The sequence below is a fragment of the Cyprinus carpio genome, chromosome B8, assembly GCF_018340385.1.
Source record: "Cyprinus carpio isolate SPL01 chromosome B8, ASM1834038v1, whole genome shotgun sequence".
NCBI lineage: Eukaryota > Metazoa > Chordata > Actinopteri > Cypriniformes > Cyprinidae > Cyprinus > Cyprinus carpio.
Genome location: NC_056604.1, coordinates 19424331 through 19437134, shown reverse-complemented (window position 1 = coordinate 19437134; position 12804 = coordinate 19424331). Strand labels below are relative to the sequence as shown.

The 12804-nt window shown below is 33.5% G+C and overlaps 1 protein-coding gene across 1 annotated transcript; it reads right to left on the bottom strand.

Annotated features, from left to right (window-relative positions):
* Positions 1-3051: 3051 nt before the first annotated feature.
* Positions 3052-9591, bottom strand: LOC109100787 (hexokinase-4). The gene is made up of 10 exons (XM_042730020.1): positions 9435-9591; positions 9096-9258; positions 8258-8412; positions 8056-8175; positions 7681-7776; positions 7401-7500; positions 7027-7210; positions 5019-5174; positions 3890-4123; positions 3052-3739 (listed from the first exon to the last, which is right to left on the bottom strand). The coding sequence occupies exons 1-10, from the start codon at positions 9579-9581 to the stop codon at positions 3592-3594; spliced, it is 1503 nt and encodes a 500-aa protein (XP_042585954.1). The 5' UTR covers positions 9582-9591; the 3' UTR covers positions 3052-3591.
* Between the last annotated feature and the right edge of the window lie 3213 nt (positions 9592-12804).

Below are 12804 nucleotides of genomic sequence, written 5' to 3'. Positions count from 1 at the left end.
CAGTGCAATTTTGTTGCTAAATTTAGCCACTTTTCAGACTACCCTAGCAACTTTTTCTTCCAAAGGCACCTATCAGCAAATTTAGCTATTTTAACATTTTATTTGGCTACTTAGCCACTTTTGATAAGTGACTCAAACAATAAAAAGGGCACACATTTTCCATCTAAATTTCACAAAAAGAGGAAACCAAAGATGCCTAGCAGTAGGCCTACACACATCACGTGAATTAAGTTGTTGCTGTTTGCAGTTGTTCAATTTGATAATAATAATAATAATAATAATTTAATAGCCTAATTGTTCATTTATGATACACCTTGTTAGTAGCTTGTATCTGTGATTGTTGATCAGTTAGTACACTGTAAGAAAAATATCTACAAAAATGCAAAAGGTAGGCTACTAGTAATTTTCCAGGACATTACGTTATCCATTATCCGTTGTAACTCTGTAACCCGAAACACAAAATACAATGCGCAATTTAAAATGCAAGTGTCTTAAGAGTATAGCATACTAACTACTAATACACTGCTTAAAACTATAATTGCTAAAAAAAAAATAATAATAATAATAATCATTCAAAAATGTGTGTTCAATAATTAAATGTTGTATATAAAAATAGTTATTTATATTTTAAAATTATATTATGCATTTATATTATTTTACGGACAAATCTAAATTAAATATATATATTTTTTAATTAATTAATTTATTTTATTTTTTGCTGAGATTTGATGTAGCGACCACTGATCTATAATATACAATTTTGCGTCGTGATTACGTAATGACGTCATCGCGCAATGAAATTACAATGTCATTTAGCAAACAAACCGACCTTCCTTAAGAAACTTCTCCTGAAAATTAGTTGGCAGCACTGGCTTGTATAAACAGAACCAATCAATCAGATAATCTTGTTTCTCAACTGTACAAAACGTTGTTCATAGGCGTGAATCGAATTGAATTGGAATTAAGTGAATAAATTAATGACGCCATTAGGCATGCCAATAGACATTTCAAAGGTGCCACGAAGGGAGGGGAGTATATATATATATATATATATATATATATATATATATATATATATATATATATATATATATATATATATATAGCCTATATTTTTTTTTTTTTTTTTTTTTTTTTTTTTTCGGGAATATATATTTTAATATTGATCTATTCGTCATATATGAAGCTGTCTTATGACTTCAGAATACTTTTTTAACCTTTTAGGTTGATATATAATATGAGCTAATGTTGTATGGACGCAAACTGCGAGAAGATCATTCATAAAAGTATTCGTCTGTGTTCCACGGAACAAAATAACAACAATGACGTGAGCCTGAGTAAATAATGGCATCATTTTTGTGTGGGATCTCCCTTTAACACATCAAATACAATGTGCTACGTTTGAAACGTTACATTTAATTGTGTTACACTGCCATCTTGTTGCAGGAACCCTCTGGTGCATTTTGTGTAAAATTGATTACTGCACTTAAAACTTGCTCTTTAAAAACATTTTATATTAATATTAACATTAGATACTACTGTTAGTTAGAAAATATTGATACAATTAAATAATAATAATAATGATTATAATAATAATTAACCCCCTGCAGTATGATCATTGACCTCCTGTTAAAGACTTCTGTGTAATTTATTTATTTTTTATTCCGAAATTTGATACAAAAATGATTAAGAGACATCAAGCAAGTGATTAATGACACACTGTCTACACCATCATGCAAAGAGAGTTGTTACTTGTTGCAAGTGACCCATTACATCAGTTTACTTTAAAATCACAGTTCTGCTTTTGATGGTCTGACATCAGAGAAAAGCAGAAATGGAAGAGTGAGAAACGGCCAAAATTACTGGTTCTTCCTGCTGAAGATTGCAATTAGCATTGCTAAATGTAGATTAGTCACCCTCTACTTATATCTTGGGCAACAAGCATGTAAATATTGCAACCTTTTTTTTTTCCTCCAGTTGTTCAGAGGTTAAACAATGCATCATAAAAATGGAAGAATTAGTTAAGCATTTCAAAATGTAAGCCTTTATCTTATGAAGATCATCTTTAACATTTGTGTGGTTAGAGCCACATCCGTTATGAACAACAGCCTGCAGTGACCACAAAAAACAAGCCCACTTTCTAGCACAGTGCATGAAGATGATTTAAGTATGTCCAGAAGTTTGCATACCTTATTATTTCACTGAAAAAAAATAATCAGTATTTTTGTCTGGTTTCCAGGGGGGAAATATGTTTTTTCTTGTTATACAGTATAACATTTTGTGAGGTTTGTGTTTAAAAAAAAAAAGGTTGATATTTTGGCCCATTTGACCCTTGCATCAGGATACAAATATTTGCATGTAAGAAGCAGCAGGTGGCAGTATCACATCACTTCTTATGTCATCCACCTGACTGCGGTCATAAAGTTCTGATCCAAAATAGGATGCAAGACTTTAATCATAAACATATATGTATGTAATCAGTCTTAGGCTAGTTACTCAAATAATGTAATATATTACTCATTACTAGTTACTCCTTTCAAAAGTAATTTTGTTACTTTACTGGCAACAGTAATTAGTTACACTACTAGTTACTGCACAAAGTAATAGTATTACAGTAACTAAGTTACTAGTAACCAGTTACTGCCCAACACTGTATGTAACAGAGTTTTATGTCACTTTGTTTGACACCGGTCTGATCAAAATCCAGCAGAAGTTTTGACTATTGTAATTTAATTAACTAGCCCACAACACTTTCTCAAAGTTTTGGCATGATGATGATCCATCCTGTTCCACAAGGTCTTGAATAAATCCCTCATAAGGTCTTGAGAATCCCTTAAATGTCATGTAGTAAGTACATTTTATTTTATTATCTTCTTCATCTTTAGCCTTGTTATACCATACAAAAGACTGGACCAGGATGGATAATCAAATCTATTTTGATGAATGTCTTTATACTTTCGTTTTCACTATTTCTCTTTATGTTTGAGTATAATGTTTATTTACATTGGAAGGAAATTATAACAGACCTCTAAAAACAACAATTCAAGTCACTCAATAGTACAGCAGCTTTATTTACAACGATCAATCACATGTACAAAGTATATTCAAGTCCTGCATTAAATAACTGAACAGTTCTGATTTCCACTGAATATAAACATAATTTAAAAGTCAATAAATAAAACCAGCCATAAACAGTGCACAATTACCAGTTCATATTTACAAACACATCTACATAGTTCCCTCCGTTTCTCTCCTAACCTCCAAACAGCCATGAAGGTGCAATATGTAACATTACCTGAATGTGCTCAGGGCAATTTGCTAACAATTAAAGATGTATGTTGTGTCTAAAAGCATATTTAACTGCAAACATCTGACTTTTACGGCATAAAATAATACATCTGTTAAACATTTCAATGGGCTGTATGCATGTGGTTAATAGATGTTGCCAAACAACGCCACAGCCGGCCACTTCACATACGCAATGCAATGCTGAAAAGGAGCAAAGCACTTTCCCCATATGAAAGGCCGCTCTAACATTGCGGGTCAGCTGTGATTCATGAGATCCACCTGACGCGGCCGAATCGTGGTTTATCACGGTGTCAGCATGCACGCGGCCATCTTGCACGCCACAGCAGAAATGAGAGCCGCGCCCCGACCGCTCCCCTCCTCTGATTGGATGAAGGTAATTTCGCAGTGAGGAGTCATTTCCCACACAAGCTTATGGAACCGCTCCTTGAAACTGAATGGGGGAATTTGAAAATGTCACATTTTAATAGTGTTTACATCACATAGTGTAATATTCTTTACTCATCTCTGTTTCCTCTTAATTTCCCCCCTCATTTCTCTTTGTTTGCCTTCCCATAATCCCTCTCACTCGTCTTGTACTCACTGAGGGTGTAGTTTGTAGACAGAGCCATCGACTCCCACAGTGATCTTCAGTTCCTCTTGACAACGGCGTTCCCTCATTAGGTTGATGACGCCAGCGAGGCCGGCCCCGCACATGTGAGCGGCTCGCGTAGACACGCTCTCGCAGACCAGACGCACAATGTCACAGTCCAGCTCCGACGGTAAGATTCCCAGTGAGCTCAGGATGTTGTAGATCTGCTTTCTGTCCCCCGTGTCACTGAAATTAATAAAGTAAAATGTGTAGCCTAAGTACAAGCGTATTTTTTTCAATATAAATTCTGATTGTCTTAACCTTGCTGAGTATTATCATCTTTAATGATGCGATTAATCGTGATTAATCGCATCCAAAATTAAAGTTTTTGTTTACATAATATATGTATGTGCACTGTGTATATTTATTATGTATATGTAAATACACACACATGCATGTGCATATTTCAGAAAAATATGTTGTTTATATATTAAATATATTTATTTATAATATAAATGATGTGAATATAAATATAGACGTAAATAATTTCTAAATATTTACTGTATGTGTGTGTATTTATATAGACATAAATATGCACAGAACATACATATATTATGCAAACAAAAACAATATTTTGGATGTGATTAATCATTTGAAAGCACTAGTTTAAAATTTTAAGTGTACTTCTTTAAAGTACAACAAATGATTATTAAATCATCGATTTAGAATGTACTTTAAAGTACATCACTTAAGTATGTTAAATGTACTCTTAAATGCAAATGAAGTGACCTATAATTTCATTGATATATTATCTTTAAGTACAGTTTATGTAGTTTTGAAGTTCACTACACTTAAGTGCACATTCAGTACAATTAAGTGCACTTCTTTTTCACAAGGGTTTTTTGAAGCTTCTGATCTTAAAGCCTTGTTTTGATTAAAATTAAGTGAGTTTATGCTGAAAACTAGAACACTATTGGCAGATATTTTCTTGTTTTCGGTATAAACACTTTAATTACGATATTCAGACAGCAAAACTTAATAACTTTACTCACTTTGCTTCTCAAACAAATGTATATTGATTTAGGAATGTTTAAACAAACAATACAATCTACAGTTCTGATTTTAAAATCATCAGTCATACCTCTCAATCTGGGAGACGAAGCGAGTTTCAAAAGCTCCTCGTGTTTTCAGTAGGTCTGAGGCGTCGCCGTTAAACAGCAGATTTTCATTCACAAGTTTTAGCAGCACAAGACGCGCAAGCTCTCCCATATACTTGCCACCAATCAGCTTCTCATACCTGGAGTCATGAGAACAGAATATATAGATATTAGATCTTTCAAAGTTAAAGCACTAACATTAAGTCATTATTTACAGCAGCAAAATGAAGGATTTTAAAGCTAGTAAAAGCCTGAGGATAATCATGAAATACTAATGGCCTAAAGTGACGTGGACAGAGGAGCAGCCCATTGAGTATCTTCTAGCATACACTGTAAATACCCATTAAGCGAGCAGCTTCACTAATGATCTCTTTCCCTGGCCATTAATCCAGCCGTGTGTATTCCTGCACTGACGTGGCTACCGTCAGTATCTCCACATGTACAGAAAAACAACCCTCATCACCTGGAGACCACATAAGAGCTCCAGGTTGCCATCTAACTAACCTCTTAAACTAGAAGCAAGTATGTAAGGACATCAGCGGTTCAGATTCAGACTTTGATCACACCGCTGCTCCTAAAGTGTCTAATCTAGTTACAGATGTGATATTTGAAGAAACTGTGCATGCATCTCCACATTTTATTAAAGAGTTGTTTGATAGGATATATGTGACATCATAACATAGACTGATTTCTTATACTTCTTTCATAGATGAGGAGTTGAAATAATGTTCCTTTAAATGTTTAAGATGAAAATTGCATTAAAAAATCCTAAAATAATCAAAGAAAGATTCATAACATCATATTTTTATAATGATTTCAAATGTACTTTAAAGTAAAACTTTTAATTTGGGATTAGTACTTAATGCACTTTAAAAGTGTACTTAAGTATGTTAAGAAACAGTCATGAAAGAAACACTTAAAGTACACTTAAGTGGTCTATATTACATAAATACGTTATCTGAAAGCATATATAATAATTTTTCTAAAGTACTTTTGAGATTTGAAGTACACTACGAGTGCACATTCAATGCAATTAAGTGCACTGATCATACTTCAAAATATATGCATCAAATGTTTCTTTCATAGATGACATACTGAAATAGTGTTCATGTGATTGTTTAAAATCAAAATATCCTATAAATAGTGCTGTCAAAACGATTGATCGCAATTAATCGATTCCAAAATAAAAGTTTTTGTTTACATAATATGTGTATGTTTACTGTGTGTATTTGTTATGTATATATAAATACACACACACACACACACACAGTATATATTTTGAAAATATTTACATGTATATATTTATTTTCATATCATTTATATTATATATAATTATATTTAATATATAAATGTAACATATTTTTCTTAAATATAAACATGCATGTGTGTGTATTTATATATACATAAAGAATATACACAGTACATATACATATATTATGTAAACAAAAAACTTTTATTTTGGATGCGATTAATCGTTTGACAGCACTACTAAAATATCAGACTAAAGATGCATAACTTTATAGTTTGGGAATACTACTTTAAAGTATGTTTAAGTTAAGAAATGTTCTCATTTACTGTGCTGCAATTATGAATCCAAGTATATTTTGTAGTTTACTGAAGATACTAAGCAGAGTTCAAAAGTCTGAGATCACTAAAAATGTGTATATTTTACATTTTAATAATGTAGTAAATGTTGTTATGACATATATCATATCAGGTTCTGAAGTGCATCTTGTGTTTCACTATAAGCAATAAGTCATATTTATGTTTTTTTTTTTTTTTTTTTTTATTTCATTAATTTAATTACCTCATACCATTTCATTGTTTTTACATTTTAAATGGTATTTTAATTTTTTTTTTTTTTTTTTTTTTTTTAATTTAAATATGAATTTGATCCTGCCATTATCAAAATGGTATCAGACTTCCGGACCACCTTGGGAATTATTATTATTATTATTATTTTTTTTTTTTAATTTTTGAAAGCTCACTCACAGCTGATGTCCAGGGTTTAGTGAAGTCTCATCAATAACACGGTCGTACTCCAGCCGGAAGTCCTCCAGTTCACCATTGTCCCCAAACGCTCCCCACTCTGTGTTCACACACATCCTCCCCTCCTCTCCCTCCACCAGCTCCACCTTACGCATCTCCTCCATGTAACACGCATTACAGCCGGTCCCTGAGAAATCATGAAAAAATAAACGAGAGAGACAACAAAAACATTAAACTAAAAGCTTCAGGCCTATTGCTTTATTGCCATGCTGTTTTTACCTGTATGGTTGTTCAAATATTCCATCTTCCTGTTATAAAGTTTATGTGCGAGCTCTAATTATATTTACATGGGTCTTAGTTTGTGCGGTCACTCTTACCTACTATCATACCGACTTCACAGCTGCGGTCTTCATAGTAGCAGGAGATCATGGTGGCTACTGTGTCATTCACCATAGCAACCACATCCATTTCAAAGTCCTGAACAAAGAATTATTCATTCACTTTTATAGGACAGCAGTTTAAACCTTTTATTATATGCTTTTAAGGTGTCTAATGTACTAGTGCTGTGAAAGCAGCTTTCTGTTCTCCTTCCTAACCTTTCCATTACCAGTTAGGCAAGATCCAAGAACAGAATATCTGCTGCAAATGCATACTAACCCCTCTTCTTTTAATGGCATCTCTCAGTAGACCAACAACATTATTGCCCTCAGCGCCAGAGGCCTTGAAGCCTTTAGTCCAGTTAAGCAGAATGCCCTGTTAAAATTAAACATAAAATAGTACGTCTGTTAACCTAAAACATTGAAAAGTTCACATCCACATTAAAATGCATGTCAACTTCCCTTTTTAATGAAATGAGTTTAAAAACATGGCACACATCTGCCACAACATCAATGTGACTAAACCTTAAAGGGATGGTTCACCTTCAGTTGCTGGTCCCCATTGACTTAACACTATGCAAGTCAATGGGGACCAGCAACTGAAGGTGAACTATCCCTTTAAGCGGCTCATGTTTATATGCATACAGACACTGACCTTATCCAAATCCTCATGACGGACTGGAAAAGAGAAGGTGAATCCCAGTGGAAGCTTCTTATGTTTCAGATTATGTTTGTCCAGGAAGTCAGATATGCAGCTGGCAATGTAGTCAAACAACTATATGTAAAGAAAAGGGGGTACAATGAGTCTAAAATGTCAGAATATGTGTATGAGTGTTTGACGTTTTGAAATAGCTCACCATTTCAGCTGTGCCGGTCATGGCATCTTCAGGGATGGAGTACATGTGATGCTTCGTCTCCACCTTCCAGCCTCGCTCTTCATCCTCACCCACTTTCACCAGCATCACCCGAAAGTTTGTCCCTCCAAGATCCAGTGCCAGGAAATCACCAACCTCTAAGATAAGTCACATGAATAAGCATCAACAACATCATGAGTCATAGGAATCAACACCTGATTCCAGGAAAGAAAGCCCATTAGGGCTTTTTGTCAATGTACTCATCTGTTATGTACATAAACTTACCTAATAAGAAGCTAATATTGATTAAACTCATAGCACACTGCAAATCTATTTACTTTGTCACTTAGTCCACATTATTCCAAACCTGTGCAACTTTCTTTATTCTGCAGAACACAAGAAGATATTTTGAAAAATGCCTATTCTCTGTCCTTACAATGAAAGTCAATGGGGTCCAATATTGTTTTAGACTCCACTGACTTTCATTGTAAGGACAAAATAGTTCAAACATTATTCAAAAAAAAAAAAAAAATGTGTTCCACAGAAGAAAGTCAGTTATACAGTTTTGGAACAACATTGGGGTGAGTAAATGGTGACAGAATTAACAGATGACAAACTGTTACTTTAACATGAATATATGCTTCCTAAGAACATCAGATGTCTGATGCAACATAAAATAACAACAAAACATTTTTATTTTAATTAATATATTTTTAAACAATAAATTAGAAAATGCAGCATATAAGTTATACTCAACCCACCCAAAAATATGAAATACAGTGCTTTTGTTATATCTAATTACACTTTATATCAATATGTAGTTTTCCAACAGAAGTCTTACCAGAGCCTTCAGGTGTGGAGCGGACATAAGTGGGCAGCATTTTGACACTGGCTTCATCATGTGTCTCCACTCGCAGTCCTCTCTCCATCTCTCTCCTTATCCTCCTCATCACTTCCTCTAAATCTTCTTTACTCAGCAGAAATTCAGACAGAATTTGGTCCACCTGTAGAATATGCCAGAAAGAGAGAGATTCAAATAAGTGGATAGTTTTAAACCGACTTAATTTGATATTAGCAGGATGTGTTTGTTACACTCCCAGTAGTTTCAATGAATCACAAAATAGCCTTAAAGCATGTATTATGATTTATGTCAGTCTAAACGTATTGCTTTGTCTCTTACCATGAGAATTCTCTCCAGTACTGACTCAAAGTCACTTGGCGTCCTCTGCCTACGAGCTGAAGAGAGGCACGGCATCTTTGCAAGTCTTTTCAAACAATTGTATGATGAGTGTTGATTTGCTAAAGTTTGAATGTGTGTGAGGAGCATGGAGATGCTCAGCTGTTTTTATGCTCCAGTGAGGGAGGTAGGGAGGTGTGTTCAGAAGGATCATTGCCCTCTGTGTACACACACACGGTACACACACATCTTGATCAAACACACACACACATTTGCACATTTAATCTCGCCCAAACCTAGCTGTCAAGGCCACTCGGCATGATCACGCGCTTCACAAAGAACATGACCTGACGTTTGATACAATGTAATCTCCATAATATATGTATATGTATATGTATATGTATATGTATATGTACGTGAAACAACAATGAACATATTATAGTATAGTACTATTATATTTTATTATATTTTTACTATTATGTTGAGTATATTTTTAAACACAAGCATCATTCTGATGCAGTGCAATACAATGTAATACAATGCAATAAATACATTTTAACCACATTATACCAGGAGGCACAATTGCCATGTGGATTTCCTCAGATGTTTAATCTTGCCACTAAAATTTTAAGTGATATAATATTGTATTATATTGATTTTTTTTTTTTTTATGTAATTAGAGAATTCGATTTTTAAAAGTGGGATTTAGGTTACATTTAAAAATAGCCCCTGAACTTAAAACCCTTGCTAAATTTAGATGATTTGGTTTGCAAAGGGCAAACAGTTTTCCAGAAATAGGTTTGCAGGAATGTAATGTGAGGTAAAGTCCAAACATCAAAAGTTTATTGCACTCTGAAGAGTTACCTAAGTGGTCAGACAGGGTCAAAAAAAAGAAAAAAAGTCTGTTAAAAAGTCAGCTATGTGATTACACGAAGGTCCTAAATTGCTTCAGAAGTATAAAAATAGTATAAGAAAAGAAAATTGACATTTGTCACCAATGGCAAGTTTATCTTGAACTTGATGGAAGTTTAAGAAAGAGAAAGATATTACAATTATATAGGTAATAGACAGAAATAATTGAAGTTTTAATATCATGTTAAGTTTTATAGAATTGTGTTTACTCTACTGGCCTGTTGAATCATGTGCTAAAATGCTGATAACATGAAGGCTTTTGGGTGTTGATTTTGTACACTACATTGTTCAAATTTCTGGTTGCTCTTTAATTTGGGGACCAATTCTGACTATTAACTAGTTGCTTATTAGTATACATATTACTAGCATTGTGTCTGTTTATTAGTACTTATAAAACTCATTAGCACATTTTTGATCCCTTAATCTGACCACATACCTAAACTTAATAGCTACATTATTAACTATCAATAAGCAGCAAATTAACAAAACCCAAATTAGCAAAAACCAACTAAAGTGTGACCAAATATCCACATGGTTTTGGCTTCATATGTTGCCAATAGATAATGTCATCATTTTTGGGTTAGTTAACGCTATTATTCTCAGATAACAAATTTATATTTCATTTCCTTATGACCATTTTCAGTATATACAGTATACTCTATGCATTTGTGAATGTATAGCCTATTTGTGTAGTTCTTGTAAGTAGAGTGTTTTATACTATACTCATAATCAGATTGCAGTTACTTTTTATTATTTGCAGGATTGTATATTATTCACACATTAGAAATAAATTGTTCATAATTTATTTTCTAATACTTCTTTTTAATCTTTTACATTTTCCTTCCTAAAAAAGCATGTAACATACATGTTTGTAAAGTACATTTATGAAACTGCAAACACAGACAAGTCACAGTCATAATTAAACAGAAATTTGATAGTCTACACAACATTTGTCCACTGGATTTGCAGAAATCATTTTGCTTACAAGAAATGTTTTCTCAACAATGTATTACTATGTCTTTGAAATTCATGGCTGCATTTCTAAAAAGCATTGTGAGCTAAGCTGATCATAGATTGGATGCAATGGTTATATTACTAAAAATGTGTAATGTTATAAATAACGTACCTAGCCACAATTTTGATCATGTAATTTGCACTCAACACACTGCACTCAACACAGACACAAACACACAGATTTTATAATATATAAATGTGTGCTACTTATTTAAACAGTGCCTTTTTATGTGTATGTGTATATCAAGACCTTAAAAAGTCATGTGTACTCTGGATGGTCAGACACCCATTGAACTCCCACGCCGAGTTACGGTCACAATATACCAACATTGCGAAAGGTGCTTATCAGTGCAAACAGAACGGTATTTTTGGAAACATTTATCATTTATTCTTGCTTTAAATAGTTCAACTAAAGAACTGATATTTACTCAGACTCTCCAACATTGTAGAACTTCACTAGAATCTTTATCATACAAATCATATGAATTTGAATCATAACATAAAAAAAACACTACACTTAAACAAATGACATGCAACTGATTGGAATGCAAATGATCCATTATAATTAAACACACATTGCACTAGCCTGCATTATTCTAAGAAGACCCGTCCTCAGTCTAACATAATCAAGGCAAACAGCTATCAGTATCATAATATTTTTACAGCCGTGACTTCTGTATTTTGTCTAGGCTTATTCCAGAGAAAAAAGAAAGTATGTTAAATTTTAATCATTTTACGAGAGGGCGTAACAACTCTAGCTGGAGTTCATCACTTATTATCAGCTTTTATAATCATTTAATATTACATCATAAAAATGCAGGCCAATGGAGTTGGCAGGCCAACACATAATTGTGCAATCATCTCTGAATTAAAGATGTAGCAAGAGTGACACAAATCACACACATGGAGTTCGTCCAAGGTCATGAGCCATATAAGACTGTCATAAGAGCAAACTTGCAACAAAGACATCTACTATGGTGTGAGGGGGAGGACCAACACAAGCTCAAGAGATACTTCCAGGACACTGCAGCATGCTTAGATAAACGCTACATTCCTGGCAGTGTATTGGACAGAAACCATGTGCAATTAAGTATAGATAATAAAAAGATATCTGATTTAAGAAAGTGCTCTTGACAATGGGCTACATAGTAAAAATGGTCTACGCCTACTGGTACAATATGATACTTTTAAAGAAAGTAAATTATAGGTAAAGCTTCATAAACATCAAGCATATTCCAATTTTGACAACACATGCTGACCATGCAAAAAAGAGAGAATATAATATATTTTACCTTATCCATGGTATGAAGGTCCATGGTGTGTCTTCTTCATGGGTGCATCATTTTAAAGAAAAATCTGCATAAGGTGCAGGTTTTCCTCAGTTCTTCGTGAACAACGGCTCAATGCAAATGGCTCAAATGAAATGTAAAAAAAACAAATATTTATA